Raw genomic sequence first — 21,812 nt, forward strand, 5'->3', positions numbered from 1 at the left:
CTGGGGAGGAAGGAAAAAAAAAACAAGGAAGGTGTTGGGGAAGGAAGATCTACCTTCTATGATAAGCTTACTACTTGAGGAAACTGTCTTGAGATGATATTCTCTACATCCTTAAAAAGGCAAAGTTAAAAGAAATAAATGAAAATTGAAAGATGCCAACACAGGTAAATGGAAATAGACTTCTACCCTTCAATTTTCAATCAACTAGATCTTATAAACTTATCACACTGAATTTTTTGTTACTGAGAGGTGCTAGACGTAGACTAGGTGATAAGCAGGGTTTGTGAATGTGCAAAGTACAACAATGTGGTTTTGTAAAATGAAGCACCAAAAGTGTAAATAGATAATAATAAATGGTTCAGAGTTACACTTTTGTGTGCAATTATAGGTAATGAACATGTTATTGACTCATTTTTGTGAAACCTTAATTTTCTTTCTCTACTGTTGACCCATCTGGGAATTGTTTATTTACCCTTATCTGTATCATCCAGCGTTAAACCATCTGTAGTTCCTTCTATATCCTCCTCATCTGTATCTTCCGGTTGAAAGCCGTCGCAAAATCCTTCTTCATCCTTATCTGATCCATCTGTTACTTCTTTAGCCTCATCTGGAGCTCCTTCAACATTATCTGTACCTTCTTCCATTGGCAAACCATCAGGAATTCCTACTTCACCCTCATCTGCACCTTCAGGCGTTGGTGGTGGAGGAAATAAATTTGCTATCAGCTCCACCAACTCTTCGACTTGTTCCTCTTTCAAGCGATTCTGACACTCTTCAATAATCTGTTCACATGGACACAGTACCAGGAGAAGATAATAAGTCCATGATTTCCAATAGAAAACATCTTACCACAGTCTATAATACTCGAAGAAGCCAAAAGAAATGGGCTGAAGCATCTGGGAAGTTTTAAGGTATCTAATTTAATCAGAACGTATAACAAATGTTTAGCCTACGCATGCTGATTGCTGAGGTAAAGACGCCATACACTATGTTGCCACGCTACCACTGATGTCTCATTTTTTGCCAATTTCATTAATATGTAAGGGTCCAAACAATCATGCCTACTAGGTCATATTTCAAATGATGTAAAGACCCCAGGACTGGTGAAGCTGTCAAGAAGAGTATACAATGGTTAACATGGATTCAAGTAACAGGCTAACTTTAAAGCATTGACTAACTAAGAAACAAGATTTCAGACACATTTGGAAGGCGTGTGAGTGTCTGCGCAGAAATTCCTGAGATGCACTTGTGAATCTTGAAACAATTAAAACTGATAACAGATCAAAAGAAGATCTATTCATTTATTTCTGTCTATATCAAGCTCTAGCAGTTACGGAATGCGCAAGATAGAATTCTAAAAAGCCTTACTTATTCAATACAAAGGAAAATCAATACAAGTATGATCACATATATATGGCATGCTAATACATAAAGAAGAGTGTGCAACAGACAATAAAATGATTTATAAACATATACAGTACTAGGAACTGAAAAAGGATTTTGAAAGTATATATTACCGGGTCAATTTCCACTTGAGTTGATGGCCTAATGTTAATGATGTTGAGCTTCTCTGCTTTCGCAAGTTTATACTTCTCACAGCTCTTCAAGAACTCATTGATATTCTCTTGTGTTTGATTACAAGCAGCAGTTTCAACCAAATAATCATAAACCTAAAAACCATTGAATGAATGTGAGCGCTCCTTACTCTATAATGTAGAATTTCAGCCCACATCATCAGAATGTGTCAGGTCTTACCTGGTACTCAGAAGGAGAAACAGGAGCAATTACTCGTGTGGGATCTGTTGATGCTCCTCTAGCTCGTAAAAAGTTGAGCACTTCCAAATTGGTAAGTGCGCCAGCATTAGCTTTTTTCCTACACAAGATGATGTGCCAATAAATAAACAGTAAAAACTAAGAATAACAAAATTTAGCACTACGTCAAAAGACTCAAAACTAAGCTATTCAGAGGTATGGCACTTACACTTTCATCGTCAAACACGAATTGACGACTCAAACGATAATTAGTCAGATCCTTTATCACCTGCAGGTAGGTGGTGTTTTATCAGCCTTCGGAAGTAATCAGCAATGACGCAAAAAGATGAATAATATACATCTTAATTATGGAAAACAGAGTTAATATACAGCTCAAAGAGTTTTTGATGCAGAATGTATAAGAGTCCCCACATTTTAATTTTGAAAGATGAGCAAGGAGCTCAACATTCAATGAGTCTGCAGTTGTGCACTCACTCTTAAGTCAAAACCACAACTTAAGGTGAGCACCGTACTATTTCTTATCGGTATCTGTGTAATAAAACTCAAATTAATAATGGTTGAAATAGATAGTCATCAAAGATGGCAACCCAACACGCAACACCTTAATGTTAAAAGCATTAGTACTAGAATAAGTGCTAAACTTCTCTACACACATCTTTAACATCATATCTTTAACATCATTCATGATTGATATATTCGATGTAAACGTTATGAAATTCCAGTTCGGCTGTATAGTACTACTACAACTATAACCCACAGAAAAGAGCTACACTCACTCTAATATTCAGCATCTATCTACAGTGGCGGAGCCAGGATTTCAGAATGGGGGGGGGGGGGGGGGGGGGGGGCTAAAAAAAAATTTTGCTGCACCTAAATCAGTATCTAGTTGTTATCTAAAATAGTTAGAGTTGAAACTAAGATTAGGAACCGAATTGCATTTGCCCTCTAAATATGCAATTAACGTAATTCCGAGATTAAGAAACTGATGCTTATTAGTGAGTGCTACAAAGTGATACAAGAAAAATATGATAGGCTAAAAAGTGACCAAGGAATATGCAGTTAACGCTTCCTTTAAACACTTTTAAAATCCATAAAGATCAAGGAATACACACAATTTCTGTTGTGAGAACAGTATCATGTTAAGAGTTATTACTCATAGTTATAAATAAAACTGAAGTTAGAAGAGTTGAGGACATTTTGCAGAGTGCATGGATGTAGACATTTCTATGCACTATCTATGAGTAATACATGGTGGCAAGCACTCCTTCTCTAATTAATTCAATTCTGAAGCCAAAAACACTAATACGAGTTTATGTATCAGTACAGGTTTTAGTCTTTTTGAGGAAAAAGTGTGATATAATGAAAAGGACAACAGTGAACTGAGAAAGATCTTGGAAAATGGCAGACATGTATTGCGTATACTCCACCACACACGCATCTTTTGAAACCTCAAATAATGCTCCAATATCAGAGCTATTGCTTAGCTATTTACTTAACTCTAAACGATCAGACACACACAACATTGAGAATAGTTTCTACATACCTGGAGCTATTTAGGGGAATCCAAGCTGGGGGCAGAAATTATTTGCAGGAACTCCTTTTTCTTTTCCTTTTTTCCTGCGAAAATCATTTGCAGGAACTCTTAGGTTGGTAAAAGAACAACTTTATATGCTAAACTATAACAGAAACCTATCGTTCACTTTTCATTAACCAAAATTAAAAAATTGCAATCTGACTTGTACAGTTCATAATTTTGAACACCTAATTCCTGGATTTAAAAGATATTGGATCAAATTGATGGACGGTTAACGAGTGTGCGAAGGGCTAAACAAATTAAGCTTGGAAAGGCTCAAAGGAAAGCTAAGGAGGCTATAACTATATACACGGCCGCATGAAACTTAATTTTGTAACTGTCTTTAAGCTGGAGTATATAATGAAAAATAGCACTGGATGGGATAATTCATGTCTTCTGGCCTTTGCCAATAGTTATGATCATCTGGAGATATTGAGTCCCACCTTCGGTACATTCTGCATGGCTAAAAGATTGATTGACAACCAATATAAACCTAAAAAATTGCACCATGTCCTTTAGATACACTAAGAAGTCTTGTGTAAGATTCCACACAACCCTCAATATCGGTACAGCACCATTATTCCACACAACAACGTAAATCTTAGAATAGTTTTAATTTCCAATCAGTATGACAGAATCTAACCAAACAAAAAAAGACCCTAAAAAACATAAGATTTTTGTAACCTAATTAAGAGGCTGGTCCAGGTTTAGTCAACCTGTGGCTCCGCCCCTGTCTATCTACAGGAAACTTTGATCAAACAACTGATGTGCGTTTTACATACGCCTAAGCAAGTCACAAGAGGCTGGTCCCATGGTTCAGACCCTGTGGCTGGAACGTTAGGATTTAGTTCTGGTTCAAACTAGGATTGCATAATCTTATAGCATATCTCAAATCTTTACTTTAGGGTTCCTAATCATGATTTTAACATAACAAAATAAGATGATAATGGTACTGATTCTTAGTAGAATGAATATGCAATCAAGCTAAAAGTAGTCGAGCCAGCAAATATAACAACAAAAACACCTAACATCCAGTATAACTCAACAAACATACCCACTGCATACCTTCCCAAGCCAAGTTACAATTCCCCCACAAATTCAAAGAGCTAACGCTAACTATTTAATAAGTTAACAGAGATAAATCTCGAGCTCATAAGATATAACTCCACAAAGATTAAAGGGCAAAGAAACCTACCTGGTCGCCGCCAACGATTAAACCCTGTGGTGGTGGTGGTGTAGCATTCAAGGAAGTTAGCCTTTCTCTGAGACTCAAGTACAAAAGACAGTGAAAGAAAGAAAGAAAGAAATAATACAAGAATGATTTTTTTTTGTGGGGCCCATGGTTTTTTTTGGATCATGATTCTATTTTTAGTACGACATTTAGAAGTAAATGTAGGTCACCCCTTATCTAGATATTTATATTAATATCTAAACTACCTTCCTGATTAATTTTGGGTAATGATTGGTAAAATCATTAGTAAAATGATTAAGCTAAAGAAGTAGAATTATTGAGAGAGTAAAATTAGAGATGATGAAGAAGAAAAACATGGAAAATAAAAAAAAATTCCAATTCACTAAGCTTGAGTATTCAAGTAATGATAGCTCATCTGAGTCTTCATCTCCATCCTCTCCTAGAATATCTGGTAATCTTCACAATGATCTAGATATGAGTTATTTTCTAGATGGTGAATGTATTCTTCCACAAACTCAATCTCAAGATGAAAATGATGGATTTTACCAACCACAACCGGAGGAAGAGTATTTGGTACCCAAGTATGCTTCAAAATTAGATAATGGTGGTTGAATTGATCAAAATATTCATAAAACTGTAAATTTTTATAAAAAATTCCTGTTAGGTTCAGGTAGTTCGGTTACCAAGTGTGAAGAACAGGTAACCGAACACGGAGTTCGGTTAATAAATGTCAAGAACATATAACCGAACACAGAGTTCGGTATCTTTCTTCAAACACGCAGGTAGCCGAACTTTAGTAATAAGATTTACAGAGGTATGTTCGGTTAGTTCGCAAACTTCATCCCAACCAAGTTCCCAATCGAACTGCAGGTTAAAAGTAACCTAGTATTAGAAGTTCGGTTGGTTCGCAAACTTCAACATATTTTGCGAATCAACCGAACTGGGCTTATATATGCATATATGCAATTTGCAAAATTTCGGTTACTACGAAATTTATTTCTTGGCGAATTAGGTAGAGTTCGGTTACGAAGTTTCAAAGGTAGAGTTCAGTTACAAAGAAAACTTAACATTTTTGCGAAGGAACCGAACTTATGGACTTGTGTTGTTCTAATACAAGGAGTTCGGTTAAAAGTATTTTTTGCGAATCAACCGAACTCTGAGTTCGGTTAAGAAAAAAATAATTCGTGATAACCGAACTTTTTGTGACGAAACCGAACGTTTTGCGACGTAACCGAACTTTTCTCTGGAAAAAAAAACTCTATTAAACCTCTCTGCAACTTTCATTTCAACTCATTTTGATGATTACTTCTCATTTATTCAACCAAAAACAAATGACAAGTAATGGGTTTGTGAGAATATCTTTGTTAATGTTTTAAATTAAGCTATATATATAGAGGTGGTGGTGGTTGGCGGTGGTGGTAATCAGAGGTGGTGGTGGTGATCGGTGGTTGGTGGTGGTGATAATTGGAGGTGGTGGTGGTGGTAATCGGCTGTGGTGGGCGGTGGTGGTGGGAGAAGGTGGTGGTAGTAATCAGTGGTTGTTGGTGGTGATAATCGGAGGTGGTGGTGGTAATCAACGGTGGTGTGCGGTGGTGGTGGGAGGAGGTGGTGGTTATATATATATAGGTGGTTATTAGGTTGGTTTTAAATTAAATTAGGTTAAGAATAGGCTAGTCATTTCAACGTTTTAGGACACCCCTTATAACTATAGGGAGGGTGGCCTAATAAAACCATGGTCCTCTCAAAAAAACCATGGTCCCTAAAAAAATGAACCATAATATTGGGCATACCAAAATCTTCCAAGGCATACTGAATGAAGACAAAAAAGGTTGTGAAATAGAAAAATCAGATAACCCCTTAATCCAAAAAATTTTTAATGGCAAATCTGCCCTTTACGTATTAGTGTTAATAATCTTGATTAGTGATTAAATATTTAGTTTAGTGATTAAAATATTTTTCAGAATTATAAGAGTTGTTTAGATGAAAAATTTGAGGAAAAAAAAATCAAAGTTTTGGTTTGGTTAAGAAGGAGAGAAAGAGAAGGAGAGAAAGAGAAAATTCTAATTCTTGATTCAATGGAGGATGAGGAGGGTCATCATTCATCTAAAAAACCTAGGAAAATACATATCAACTACAACGATGATCCAGAAATGGCTGATTTCTTAGATTATGAGAATGATTTTACACCCACTCAAACTCAAGCTCAAACTCAAACACAAACTCAAGATGATGATTTTTATGAGTCAAATCCTGATGATGAAGACATTGATGAGGAACCCAATGCTTCTAATACACATGTACACTTATATCCTATACTTAATCTCACTTCTATAGCTCTCAATTATCAAAAGTTAGGTTTTTTGAATCATGGTTCGGCGAAACAGGTTGAGGTTCGGCTCACATCTATGAGCCGAATCTACCAATTGATAAACGGTTCGGCTTACTGAATCTGTTTACTGCATGCGCCGAACCTATAATTTCCAATTCCAACCCTTTTGCTAGACACTAGTTCGGCTTATATGAAAGTTTCATAGTAAGCCGAACAACATCCTGAATAGCCCGGAATAGAATCATTACTAATTCGGCTTATATATCCAAAATTGTATGTGCCGAACATAATTTTTTTTTAATTTCTGAGTTGAAATATTGTTACTGGTTCGGCACATATGGAGAATATCGTATCAGCCGAAACCTCTTATGTTCAAGGTTCGGCACATAATATGATTATCGTCTGAGTCGAACATGAATTTGTTAATTTTTGGGTTAAAATATTGTTCGTGGTTCGGCACATATTGAGGATATCGTATAAGCCGAAACCTGTAAATGTTTATAGTTCGACACATAATATGATTATCGAATGCGCCGAACCTTGTTATTATATTCCCTTTCTAGTGTTTAACCTTGTGATATTCTTTGTAGATCGTGCTTGGACCCATGGAAAATCAACCTGATCCAGTAGACATAATTCACGAGGATACCAAGGATCACTAAAACATGAAATTGAGGAACATCAACCTGATCGTGCTTGAGGAACACCAATACTGGATTACACCAATAATGATTTTTAAGGCTCGGCTTATAACTCAAATTATAGAAAAAGCCGAACCTGAAGGACAAATGATTCGGCGCGTAACTAACATTAGAGGATAAGCCGAACTCTATAAATTCGGCGCATAACTGTTAAGCTATTCATTAAAACATGAAATTGAAGGTGTCCATAACCCAATCCCAGCACCATTAAAAACAAAGTTCAGCACCTAAAAGCAAAGGTGTTCGTAACACCATAAAAGTGTACTTAAAACTTAAGAAAAGGTGTACCATAAAAGTGTACATAAAAGGGCATTTAACCACGACCCCTCTTCTTAGTTGCACGACCACCTCTTCTTCCACCTTGGTCTTCATCTTCCGACGCATCATTACTGGGTTGGACGGTAGCACCACCTTGGCTTATACCTTCACCAACTTGTCGAGACCTCTTAGTGGTAGGCCTTTGTTCGGGTTCCTCGGGTCCTTGTCCTTTGTTGATGATTGCATCCCACTTGTTGATGAGGTATTTTTGTTCTTCCACGGTCATTGGTGTTTTGCAACCAAGTTTGGCCTTCATTTTTTTCAACATCTCCCTACCCACGGCAACCTATTTTTTCATTTGTCAACAACTTATAACCATGAGGTTGAAGACATTTTTACCATAACTAATATATGAAAATAGTATAAAGTGAAGTCATTCTTACCATAATCTTGAAAGCCTTGACTACATCTTCGGAAGTAGACTTGTTGGTGATCTTGATTGACTTCGCCTTCTCCTTATCATATATATTTTGCCTTTTCTTATTGATAATGAAGGGATGAGAAATTTGGTTATACCAATCCATATAGCCCGGATCCTCTTCACATGGATCATCAAGTAAAGGTGTTAACTTGGACGCATCTAATGTGTGATTGTCTAAATTATTCCAAAACTCGACGGTGGGATCAGGATCATACTTTGGTTCCCAAGATGAAGTGGTGCTTTTAGTTCCCTTACCACTCTTTGGTAACAACCTGAATTTCTCGTCAAACAAAGGAACCTTTTGGACGAATCCTAATTGACGGAGTACTCGCCTAGGATCATATATAACATAACCACCGGGATACCACAATGGCCCATGATACATACCTACCGGCATATCCTCATCTTCAACAACTTCATCTTCTTCATCTTCCTTCTCATATGGTTGAAAAGTGACATCATCAACACCAAGACGGTCTAACGTATTCGGCACAAAACTAATACTACCATACAAGCCGATCCTACGCACATGCAAAATTTCTGAAATTCACAAAACATATTCGGCACAAAACTAACACCATCGAATAAGCCGATCCTAAATATAAGTCTCTGTGTCACTAAGTTCGGCTCAAAACGGATTTCAGATATACGCCGAGCCGTTCATATGCACTTTCACGGTTCAGTTTCAAGAACAGCTTGGCGCACATCTAAGATTTGTTTTGCGCCGAACCATACCCTGTAACCGTCGCAGAAACATGATTTTGACGAATTAAATCGACCAAACCAATCTAAAACATCAAATACGAGATGGGTTTGTAGAACTAACCTTCTTATTATCATTTCCGGAGTTGGTTCTTCTTCAATCTCTTCTTCCGGTTGATTTTGTGGTTGATTTTGAGTTTGTTCTTCACTCTCTAAATCTTCTTCTTCTTCAATGGGTTGTTGAGTCGATCAATTTGAACGAGATACTGGCTTACGACGACCCATTATATAGATGAGTTTAATCGTCGACTAAATTTTCATGAATCGACGATTAAATTTCCGCGATGAAAAAAAAAGAAAGGGAAGGGTGAATGAGTTCGGCTGTGGAGAGGAAGAAGAAGAAGGTGAATGAAACTGATTTTAGGTGTAGTTGATTATAGGTTTTGTATTAGGGTTAGGGATAGATTAGTAGTAATTTAAAGGATTTAAGGGCATATAGGTAATTGAACCACCCCATAGGGTACCCCTTATAAGGTCACCCAAGTTGGGACTAGTGCTTTGTATGCCTAAGAAGATTTTGGTATGCCCAAAATCAGCCTCGCGTTTTTAGGGGACACTCGAAAGGATTTAGGGGCCAACAATAAAACAAAAAAGGTCACCCAAAGGGAAAATGTAGCCAGCCCTTATCTCGCGTAATTCGTAATGGCGAAATTACCCTTATATATTCGGAGGATATGATAACATTGTTATCCTCCGATTGCAATCGGAAGCCAAAATATTTCCCAGACTTCTGATTGTAGTCGGTGCAGTATTAGAATGATTTGTGTTTCATTTTTTCCATTTCTTTTTCATTTTTGAGTTGTTAGAGTTATAGAGAAGAAGGTGAAGGAAAAAAAGAGAAAACCCATTTTATCACTACAAAAATGGATGGATATGAAGAACAAGGTGAGAATCATGACGAAGAACAAAATGTTGAGGGTTCACGACCGTTTAGAGAAGACGATTTGGGGTATATGTTGAATGATCCAAACTTTTGTGGAGAGGATAACATAGACGACCCTTTCATGGAAGAAAATGGATAATCACCCGATATTGAAGCTAACGATGCATGTAAAACACAGGTATTGTGTTAAGAAACTCAAATACTCGATTTGCATGCGTTTGTGTGCTTTTGTAAACAAGAAAAACCGATTATTGCATGCATTGAATGCCATGAACTACCCATATTCGGTAGATAATTTGTAGAATAAACCTACGAATATAACACACTGAGTACCAAATATGTATATTCGGTAGTTCCAAGATACTAGTTTACTGCCGAAGATGAGAAAAAACCCCAAACTGGTTTTCCAAAAATATCTACATTCGGTAGTTATGTAGAGTTATTTACCCCCGAATGGCCCCAAAAACGAATTCCTCAGAAAATTTCAAAACTCCGTATTCTTATCCTTTACAATGGGTAATAGTTTAACATTCTTTGACTGCCGAATATAACAGTGGCCTCGAAATAAAATTTCCGAAAACTTGAAAATCGGATGTTTATCGATTAAAGTTATCTTCCGGTTATTTATATTCGGCTGGTTTACTATATATTTTAGCTTCCGATTATATCATTTTTTGCACTCTGTAAACTGTGTACGTTCATTTGCATAAATCGGTTGTTTTGGGTAACCGATAGGATTCCGAATATAGAGTATTCGGAAGTTTGACTTATTTAATAACCTCCGATTATTGTATAATAATTTGTTGCTTTCATATGCAAGCCGTTGAAGAGTTTGTTGATGACTTCTATTTGAGGCCCGACACTTCCCTATACTATGCAAACGATTTTTGAAACGTATCATTGGTGCACTACAATCGGTTGAAAATATGGCCGTTGAGGTTTCTGAAAATATAGTCGTTGAGGTTTCGTATCATTGGTGCACTACAATCGGTTGTTAACGATACACGTATTACCCCCAAATAAGACATTCGGTGGCAAACTTAAATTCTTATCTACCGATTAAGTTGGAAGTTACCAAAACTTAATCGAAAGTTAAATTAGTTACCAAAACTTCCGAATATGGGCTGTCTAACCTTCAATATTGGCCCTTGGAACCACCTGGAGCCATGGCGTGGTTTTTTTTGAATTCTAATATTCGGAGGATAATTTTTTTGTAAAGTTCTGAATGTACGATGGCCCAAAAATCAGAATTTGGGAAAAACTTATACTTTTCAAATTTTGTCTTTGAATTAATCGGAAGTTAAATTAGTTACCAAAACTTCCGAATATGGGTTGTCTAACCTTCAATATTGGCCCTTGGAACCACCTGGAGCCATGGCGTGGTTTGTTTTGAACTTGTAATATTCGGAGGATAATTTTTTTGTAAAGTTCCGAATGTACGATGGCCCAAAAATCATAATTTGGGAAAAACTTATACTTTTCAAATTTTGTCTTTGAATTAATCGGAAGTTAAATTAGTTACCAAAACTTCCGAATATGGGCTGTCTAACCTTCAATATTGGCCCTTGGAACCACCTGGAGCCATGGCGTGGTTTGTTTTGAACTTGTAATATTCAGAGGATAATTTTTTTTGTAAAGTTTCGAATGTACGATGGCCCAAAAATCAGAATTTCGGAAAAACTTATACTTTTCAAATTTTGTCTTTGAAATAATCGGAAGTTAAATTAGTTACCAAAACTTCCGAATATGGGCTGTCTAACCTTCAATATTGGACCTTGGAACCACCTGGAGCCATGGCGTGGTTTGTTTTGAACTTGTAATATTCGGAGGATAGGTTTTTTGTAAAGTTCCGAATGTACGATGGCCCAAAAATCAGAATTTGGGAAAAACTTATACTTTTCAAATTTTGTCTTTGAATTAATCGGAAGTTAAATTAGTTACCAAAACTTCCGAATATGGGCTGTCTAACCTTCAATATTGGCCCTTGGAACCACCTGGAGCCATGGCGTGGTTTGTTTTGAACTTGTAATATTCGGAGGATAGGATTTTTGTAAAGTTCCGAATGTACGATGGCCCAAAAATCAGAATTTGGGAAAAACTTATACTTTTCAAATTTTGTCTTTGAATTAATCGGAAGTTAAATTAGTTACCAAAACTTCCGAATATGGGTTGTCTAACCTTCAATATTGGCCCTTGGAACCACCTGGAGCCATGGCGTGGTTTGTTTTGAGCTTGTAATATTCGGAGGATAATTTTTTTGTAAAGTTTCGAATGTACGATGGCCCAAAAATCAGAATTTGGAAAAACTTATACTTTTCAAATTTTGTCTTTGAAATAATCGGAAGTTAAATTAGTTACCAAAACTTCCGAATATGGGCTGTCTAACCTTCAATATTGGCCCTTGGAACCACCTGGAGCCATGGCGTGGTTTGTTTTGAACTTGTAATATTCGGAGGATAATTTTTTTTGTAAAGTTCCGAATGTACGATGACCCAAAAATCAGAATTTGGAAAAACTTATACTTTTCAAATTTTGTCTTTGAAATAATCGGAAGTTAAATTAGTTACCAAAACTTCCGAATATGCGCTGTCTAACCTTCAATATTGGCCCTTGGAACCACCTGGAGCCATGGCGTGGTTTGTTTTGAACTTGTAATATTCGAAGGATAATTTTTTTGTAAAGTTCCGAATGTACGATGGCCCAAAAATCAGAATTTGGAAAAACTTATACTTTTCAAATTTTGTCTTTGAAATAATCGGAAGTTAAATTAGTTACCAAAACTTCCGAATATGGGCTGTCTAACCTTCAATATTGGACCTTGGAACCACCTGGAGCCATGGCGTGGTTTGTTTTGAACTTGTAATATTCGGAGGATAATTTTTTCGTAAAGTTCCGAATGTACGATGGCCCAAAAATCAGAATTTGGAAAAACTTATACTTTTCAAATTTTGTCTTTGAAATAATCGGAAGTTAAATTAGTTACCAAAACTTCCGAATATGGGCTGTCTAACCATCAATATTGGCCTTTGGAACCACCTGGAGCCATGGCGTGGTTTGTTTTGAACTTGTAATATTCGGAGGATAATTTTTTTGTAAAGTTATGAATGTACGATGGCCCAAAAATAAGAATTTGGAAAAACTTATACTTTTCAAATTTTGTCTTTGAAATAATCGGAAGTTAAATTAGTTACCAAAACTTCCGAATATGGGCTGTCTAACCTTCAATATTGGCCCTTGGAACCACCTGGAGCCATGGCGTGGTTTGTTTTGAACTTGTGATATTCGGAGGATAATTTTTTTGTAAAGTTCCGAATGTACGATGGCCCAAAAATCAGAATTTGGAAAAACTTATACTTTTCAAATTTTGTCTTTGAAATAATCAGAAGTTAAATTAGTTACCAAAACTTCCGAATATGGGCTGTCTAACCTTCAATATTGGCCCTTGGAACCACCTGGAGCCATGGCGTGGTTTGTTTTGAACTTGTAATATTCGGAGGATAATTTTTTTGTAAAGTTCCGAATGTACGATGACCCAAAAATCAGAATTTGGAAAAACTTATACTTTTCAAATTTTGTCTTTGAAATAATCGGAAGTTAAATTAGTTACCAAAACTTCCGAATATGGGCTGTCTAACCTTCAATATTGGACCTTGGAACCACCTGGAGCCATGGCGTGGTTTGTTTTGAACTTGTAATATTCGGAGGATAGGTTTTTTGTAAAGTTCCGAATGTACGATGGCCCAAAAATCAGAATTTGGGAAAAACTTATACTTTTCAAATTTTGTCTTTGAATTAATCGGAAGTTAAATTAGTTACCAAAAATTCCAAATATGGGCTGTATAACCTTCAATATTGGCCCTTGGAACCACCTGGAGCCATGGCGTGGTTTGTTTTGAACTTGTAATATTCGGAGGATAATTTTTTTGTAAAGTTCCGAATGTACGATGACCCAAAAATCAGAATTTGGAAAAACTTATACTTTTCAAATTTTGTCTTTGAAATAATCGGAAGTTAAATTAGTTACCAAAACTTCCGAATATGGGTTGTGTAACCTTCAATATTGGCCCTTGGAACCACCTGGAGCCATGGCGTGGTTTGTTTTGAACTTGTAATATTCGGAGGATAGGTTTTTTGTAAAGTTCCGAATGTACGATGGCCCAAAAATCAGAATTTCGGAAAAACTTATACTTTTCAAATTTTGTCTTTGAACTAATCGGAAGTTAAATTAGTTACCAAAATTCCGAATATGGGTTGTCTAACCTTCAATATTGGCCCTTGGAACCACCTGGAGCCATGGCGTGGTTTGTTTTGAACTTGTAATATTCGGAGGATAGGTTTTTTGTAAAATTCCGAATGTACGATGACCCAAATACTGGCCCCAAAATGGGATTTTTCCTATATCAGAAATTTTGAGATTTTTTCAATATATACATTCGGTAGTGAGTGTTCTTCCGAATACTGTGTGTCTACTTAAATATATTCGGTAGCCAAAAAATTCATTAAACTACCGATTATTAGAAGTTTGTATCCAGGAAGATATGGCCACCAATATTCGGCAGATAATTATCAAATCTTTCTCCCGAATATTGTCGATGTTCTTGAGAAATGAAGAACACGACTACATTCGGAAGTAAATAAGCATGAATATCGCCCGAATCTGGATAAATAACCGAAAACCCTAGAATTTTTTTTCTCGATTCGACGAATTAAAGCGAAATAAACCCCAAAAATGATAGATTCTTACCTAATTGGGGCCATTTGAAGTTGACGAAGTGTTTGACTATCGGAATCGCCACCACCGACTACATTGCCGGGTACGCGTTCTTCGCGTTCTTATACAATTGAAATGAGTAGAATTTTTTGATTTGGTTTTTATACAGTTTTACCAGAAGGGCATTTATGTAACTTCAATATCATATAGGGTACCCTTTAACTAGAGTCTTTGGCTGGGTATAAATTGATTGCCCCTAAATCCTTTGGGGTGGCCCCTAAAAACGCGAGGAAAATCAGGGTTCAAAAAAATCATTCTAATACAAGCAGGCTCAGGCCCAAATAAGTTTTCAAAGGCCTATACTGACCCAGTTGGCCTTTTAAGGAGAGAAAGGAGGGAGAGGGAGGGAGGAGGGAATTTCTTAGTTTTGATCGGAAAATAGAAATAGAAGAATGAAGGAAGAAAACTGAGGCAAGAAGACGAAAATGGTGAGAATGATAAGACAGTCACTGAGTGCATGTAGATCTTTACTAAGATCAACTATGAAATCATTCAAAGAGATACATTAATGTCGACTAAATCAGCTTCTCAAGTACCAAACAAATTTGATGAGAATCGAAATGTGAAATCAGATACAGAGATTCAGAAGCTGATTATCGGTGATGCACATCAACCTTCCTCAACTACGATTTCTCAAGCTATTCTTCGCCCTCAAGGAGACTATGGTATATCTTTTTCTTAAATAAAAAACAAACAAATTATATATGTTGTTGCGAATCTTAATTGTTTGTGTATATGATTGTATGAGATTAGATTAGAGAGCTTAGGTATTTAGAACTTGGATCTTGTAATTTACAAACAAACTCAGGAAAGATTGGTTTGTCATACATTTTCAGCTAGAGTTCAGAGCCCCTTCAAGATGTTTCTAGAGCCTCTTCTAGTCCAAATTGGAAGTTAGATCAGCTTCTAGACAAGCTCGATCAATGTGTTCTTATCATGATATATATGCGGCATTCTTTTGTATGTTTGCAACATAATTTTAACTTCGTATGTAATCAACATAATATGCTAGTTTTATTTACTACTACTGATAATAAATAATAATGTAGGTAAACTTTATGAGGTTTTATCAAAGTGGTTGGTTTCATTGACATTTTCCGGAGTGCACAAGCATTAAGTTGAATTTTCTCACTGAAATTCAGTCCAATCTATATATTCTGTGCCTTCTTTACCTCATCGACCCACAGCTTAATGTTCTTTCAAAGACAGCTACCTCGCTTTTCTCTCTACCGCTTCTTTCTTTCTTTCCGTCCCAGCTTTGTATCATCATACCTGGTTTTCTGCTTATTGAACACATATTTTCTTAATGTCTAGTCTCTAGTAGTTATGGTGAGCTTCAGAGATTTAAACATCCAATGAAGGAAGATGGTTCACTTAGTTTCTTGGTGGTTGGAGATTGGGGAAGAAGAGGTTCATATAACCAGTGTCATGTTGCTCATCAGGTACGTGATAATTTCTAACCAAAATGCTTGATTCTTCAGTTAATTTATTATAAATTGTCCAATTAGATCATTCAGAATTTAGCAACTACAAAAGCTTAATCGCTAAAATATTATAATTAACAGTATCTATGAGGATCACCATAAGTGTAATGAATCTTAAAAGCACTATTAAGCCCAAGTAAGACGTTTTCTTTTTCTTCTTGATATCTTTGTTTCTAAATGCAATGTGTTTCGAATCCAATATCATCTCATTAGGTAGGCAACGCAGAAACCATGCAAGTTTATTTTAAGAATGTACTATCCATATACAGAGAGAAGACACTTTTTTTTTCTCTCGATAAACAGACTTTAGAATTCGTACTCAGCGGGCTTAATGTTTTTTGTTTCGGTTGTATATACTAGGCTGGGTACCACCTTAAGTATCCTTCTTCGACTAAATCTTTCTATTGTCTGATAGAAGGAAAAAATCTATCTGGAAAATGTGGTAGGGAATTTTTGTCGAATATCCTTATCAATCTCTATTCAAAAGATTAGGAGGTTCTCTGTACTTTTTGGTTTACTTCTTTTCTTTCCTTTAGTTAATATAAACTTTAAAGGTGCTTACTATTACAAGTAGACTAGATTAAAGGAAAATCTGTCACGATTTATTGTGCATATAAAAAAGTTAATACAGCCTCTCGTGTTATGAAGAGTGACATAATGAATTAGGGGAGATAAATATGTCGATCTGAGTAGTTGATTCGGGTCAAACTCGATTGTTAAGGAGGTGAAAAATCTGGTTTCTCAATTAGCTATGGTTCTCAATATTTTTCCTAAGCAAAATTGGTGAAAATGATTGTGGATTTCAACCATAAATGATATTGAAAAACCTTGTGTTTACATACAAGGTCACATTCCTTACTGAAAGGTAATATTCATGACTTTGAGTCGAAGCTCTTCAGTAATTGATTTACTGATATATTCAAATGCCGAAATAATTCAGGCATCTATAATTTACCTGTATGAGCTGGGTAGTCAAAAGTTTATCACTCTGCTAATTTTCTGATTAGCAGCAGCAACAACTCCCATTCTACTTAGAAAACTGACTCCACCTAGTGTGAACTTAATAATGAATTTGTTTGAGATACTAGTACTGTACTTTAGTTTAGGTATGAAAAAACTCTCTTTTACTGCCTTCACGTACATTCCTGTCAGCACACAGTGTTAAGAGGTCATTATCGAATTCAACTCTGTTGTTGCTCATTTCTGTTGTCCGCTGGAAAACCACTTCAGCACCTGCCTTTTATAGGCTCACCCGTGTAAATCTTCCTTGTTTGTGACAATTGTGCTTCTACATCACCTCTATTGTCTTTCATTATATCGTAATAAACCTTGACTGATTGCAGTACTGTTTTTATTGAGAAAAGTACTAATGCTTGATGCAGTTGTTACTGTTTAGAATTTCAAGGTTTTTGTCATGCATTGGACAATAAATATTGCACTCATCCTTGATATAGGTGCCTCGGCATCTTGAACAGTTGTCCTGAATACTTTGCCACATCTGGCTTTCCAGTCATGCCAAATGATTGTTGAGCACAATTCAGGCCATCTTATACCTCCCCCTCCGTTAGTTCATAAAAAGATGTGTCATGTCCTCTCTAGGGTTAGAGCATAGGCAGAAGCATGGTTACTCTTTTACTGGTAGGCACTGTTTGAATGCATATACTCTGCAACCATTTTTTATTTTGACTTGAATTTATAGCTTTGTTTTTTGTTCAGTTTTGATAATCATAAGCTATGTAAATCTTTAATTTACTGATGAGAAAAATGTGATTATTCATTGAGTTGAAAAATAGATGGGGGGGAGGATTGGGGAAAAGCTAGACATAGATTTTGTGATCTCTACCGGGGATAACTTCTACACCGATGGATTGAATGCTGTCGATGATCCTGCATTCCAAGAATCGTTTGTAAACATCTATACAGCTCCAAGCTTGCAAAAGCAGTGGTATGACGGTATGTGATTATCTTTCCAAGACTAGATCAACATGCAAATCTTCCTTGTTTGTCTATTGTTACCTACCTTTTGAATATTGTTTCAGTTTTGGGGAACCACGACTATAGAGGTGATGTAGAAGCACAATTGTCACCTTTACTTCGGCAACGCGATAGCAGATGTTTTTGCTTAAGATCATATGTACTAGACGCAGGTGATAAGCAATTTTCAGTAATATTAATTTTACTTATTTCTTCTTACTAATCTAACTAGTAACGCTGATATTACTCTGTCGATCGAAGTATAAATTAATCTTTGTTTTGTTAATTTTCTTAGAATCGTGGATTTTATCTTCGTTGATACAACACCTTTTGTGGAAAAGTACTTCACTGAACCTAAAGAACATACATATGATTGGAGAGGCGTGATACCACGAAGAAAATACATCACAAAACATCTAGAAGTACAAATATCTGTCAATTGCTATTTTCTCTATTTTTTCAAGTTTAATTTGAAAATAATGGGCTTATAATCATATTATCATTAGGAAGTAGATATTGCTCTCAAAGAAACGGATGCAAGGTAGAAAATTGTAGTTGGCCATCATACATTGAGAAGCGCTGGACACCATCGTGACACCGAGGAACTTGCAGAACAACTTATTCCAATTCTTGAGGTAATAAAGTCAAGATAAATTCATTTGCTTACTTTATGTAGTGAACTATTATCTGATTTTGCAGCGAATTATTTTTCAGGAAAATAAGGTGGATCTTTACGTTAATGGGCATGATCATTGCTTACAACACATCACCAGTACAAAAAGGTAGGACTATTAGATTATACTTACAATCAACTTACACCTAAGGAAACAAAAATTAGTGTTTTTTCTTCTTCTTTTTCAATGCTGTTATTCGCCCCTTCGAATATATCATCTTTACCCAGGACTAGAACAAATTTATATGATGCTCTTGTAAGCAAGGTGTAAAAAAGAAAACTTGATAGAGATTTCTGTACATTGACGCAGGGGTGAGAGAATAGAATTTGTAACAAGTGGAGGGGGTTCAAAGGCGTGGAAAAATGATTTTATAGAAGAGAAGGTTTGAATTTCTACCATGATGGTCAAGGTTTTGTGTCCATAGAACTCACACAAACTGTTGCTAAGATCGTATTTTATGATGTGTTTGGACAAGTGGTGCATCATTTTAATATGTACAAAGAACAGCAACTGCATTCGTTCAGTTAAATAATTGTGTGCACAGTTTCAGGGTAGTCAACTTCTCAGCTGACAAGCTTGCGAAAGAGGTTGTGGGTCAGCAAGAGGTGGGGTGGAAGTGTATAGTAAGCCTCCCTTTTTGTTATGTTAAAAAGTTAGGACAAGTGGTGCCCTAAACCCATGATCTACAATAGGGCAGGCTCAAGCCAATGATTAGAACTTAGAAAGTTGGAATTGGAAAACTAAATTCATATCCATGATTCGTAAAAGAGGAAGGATCCGTTGACATGGTTATAATGACATAATCCGTTGACATGGTTATCATTTTCTCTATCAAACCCAAACGGCAATGAATTCAAAGCTAATATTTTGGCGACGTGTTCCTCGTATAAAACTCTACATTCCCACCAAAAATGAGAGAATTCCGAGATATATAAGACCACCATCCACAAATTTTAATTTCAGCCGTTAATTTTCAACGGTTGATATTCAAAATGATAGATGGTGGCCTTATACATCTTGGAATTCTCTCTTTTTTGGTGGGAGTGTAGAGATTTATAAGTAGAACATGTCATCAAAAAACTAGCCTCAAATTCATTGTCCGTTGGGTTTGGTAGAGAAAATGACGCTAAAATATCAAGATTATGTCATTATAACCATGTCGACGAATCCTACCCCTTCATAAAAATGCATGTTTTTCAAAATGAAAGGATATCCTGCAAGATGTTATTTACTCTAATAAGTTTAGAGAGCAAGTGCAAAGCAGATAGGTTATTCAAAACGGAGCCAACGAAATGGCCGTCAGGTCTCATAATCGTAATAAAATCCGTTCGCAAAACATATTTAAATTTAATAGTTAGATGCCATTAATTGGTTAGTAAGAATGTAAGATGGCATGATAACAATCTCGATAACATGACATGATAAATATATAAAATCTAGGTGATCCACCGTGGTCCCTCGAAGCCTACTCTTGATCTTGAGATATCAAACTCTATGAAACCCATCTGATGCGCACCAATGACAATGGAAGTCACGGGATTTGAACCTCCATCAACAAATGCTAAACAATGTACGCCATCATTAATCCATACCAGATCCTTGACGATATTCCAATATACATTCTTTGGAAAGTTTAGTTCAACAGTTGGTGGCTCAGGATTTCCAATTGTTGTCCAAGGTATGGTGGATGAGCTATAACAGGCACTAAAAGGCTCAACCGAAGCAACCCTGGAAACATTCATGCCTTTAGCCCATTCAGTATGAACCTTAACAAATGCCCTGTAGATTGATGTCTCCAGCATAGTGTAAGGAATCCGAATGTCGATTTTCGTTCCTCCAACTCCAGTTTTCTTGTTAATGGACAACAATTTCTTCGATATTGGCACAGTTTTACCGTGAATCAAGACCGATCTTACATCAATGAAATATTCTTCACGCCTTCTTGGGTTAATCAAGAGAGGGGTGTATGTTAAATATCTTTTGTAAATAACACCCATCATATAGTTAAGAGTAACGTAAGATCCACCCCCAAAATAAATGGTACCACTAGATCTATATAGTTCCAGAGCAAATATGCGAGACAATCCGAACGCAGCTGAAAATTGTGAAACTAGGGAAAGACCAGATGAGCGCCCGATACCAGCCACTCCTGCGGCACCTTTAGCAAGTCCCCTAAGACCATTGCTAGCAGTTGCACAGCCGAATGTAAACCGACGAGGCGTAACAATTGGACCTGGCTTTGAGAACTCCATATCTGGACTTATTATGTATCCGTCATCTATAGTGTACACATCCTCAGATTTAACGGTCACAATATCTGAAATGAGCTCACCGCTGCTGATAGATTGAGTTACCGGGTTACTTGTGTAAACGCGACATGCGTTGTTATGGCACCCTGTGGTTTTAAGCTTGGTTTCATTGCAAGATACACATGAGACTGGTTTGCTCACCACAGAGCATTGGGGTGACTTGCATTTGACTGGTCGATACGATGATGACATGTAACCTTTCTGACAACGGAGCCAGGGTAACTTCCCGCCGAGATCAAGGCTTAGTTTTATGGCTGCCCGAGGAGTTCCTTGGTTGATTTTGATCATATACTGAAGGTTTAATGGATCTCTGTCTAGATCGAAGACTATAGAGGCTGGTCGAGAAGTAGAGGAAGGTAATTGAGCATAGGCGAAAGAAATAAAAAGGAAAAGAAGAAGTGAAAATTGAGTAATACAGGAAGCACAAGAAGCAGCCATGGGATAATATTAGAAGATGATTAGTGCTTGATTGTGATTTTTGAGTACTGAATGGTTATGGACTAATGATGATGACAAGTAACTAAGCATGGGGTATATATATATATATAGTCAACTTAACAATTTGAACAGGTGGGTGTTTCATGGTCTATATTTTGTGTAGGAATACATTCTTTTTCTTCTCGGTTATAAAAACAAAGGCAACGCCAA

The 21,812-nt window shown here is 36.5% G+C and overlaps 2 protein-coding genes and 1 pseudogene across 5 annotated transcripts; 1 reads left to right on the plus strand and 2 right to left on the minus strand.

Annotated features, from left to right (window-relative positions):
• Positions 1 to 320: 320 nt before the first annotated feature.
• Positions 321 to 4,626, minus strand: LOC113354405 (DNA-directed RNA polymerase III subunit rpc9-like). Of its 4 annotated transcripts, none has more exons than XM_026597742.1 (6): positions 4,542 to 4,626; positions 3,317 to 3,390; positions 1,982 to 2,041; positions 1,756 to 1,873; positions 1,518 to 1,670; positions 321 to 782 (listed from the first exon to the last, which is right to left on the minus strand). In XM_026597742.1, exons 3-6 carry the CDS (start codon positions 1,987 to 1,989, stop codon positions 465 to 467), a joined length of 597 nt encoding a protein of 198 aa, XP_026453527.1. In that variant the 5' UTR covers positions 1,990 to 2,041; positions 3,317 to 3,390; positions 4,542 to 4,626; the 3' UTR covers positions 321 to 464. The 4 variants fall into 4 exon arrangements, with proteins under 4 accessions (XP_026453527.1, XP_026453528.1, XP_026453529.1 ...); XM_026597743.1 differs by having other exon boundaries at positions 3,317 to 3,382; positions 4,542 to 4,620; XM_026597744.1 differs by lacking the exon at positions 3,317 to 3,390 and having other exon boundaries at positions 4,542 to 4,620.
• Positions 4,627 to 15,882: 11,256 nt separating this feature from the next.
• LOC113354408 lies at positions 15,883 to 19,383 on the plus strand (annotated as a pseudogene).
• Positions 19,384 to 20,291: 908 nt separating this feature from the next.
• LOC113352606 (basic 7S globulin-like) lies at positions 20,292 to 21,602 on the minus strand. The gene has a single exon (XM_026596413.1). The coding sequence runs from the start codon at positions 21,600 to 21,602 to the stop codon at positions 20,292 to 20,294; it is 1,311 nt and encodes a 436-aa protein (XP_026452198.1).
• Positions 21,603 to 21,812: the final 210 nt, after the last annotated feature.

The sequence above is a fragment of the Papaver somniferum genome, chromosome 2 (assembly GCF_003573695.1).
Source record: "Papaver somniferum cultivar HN1 chromosome 2, ASM357369v1, whole genome shotgun sequence".
NCBI lineage: Eukaryota > Viridiplantae > Streptophyta > Magnoliopsida > Ranunculales > Papaveraceae > Papaver > Papaver somniferum.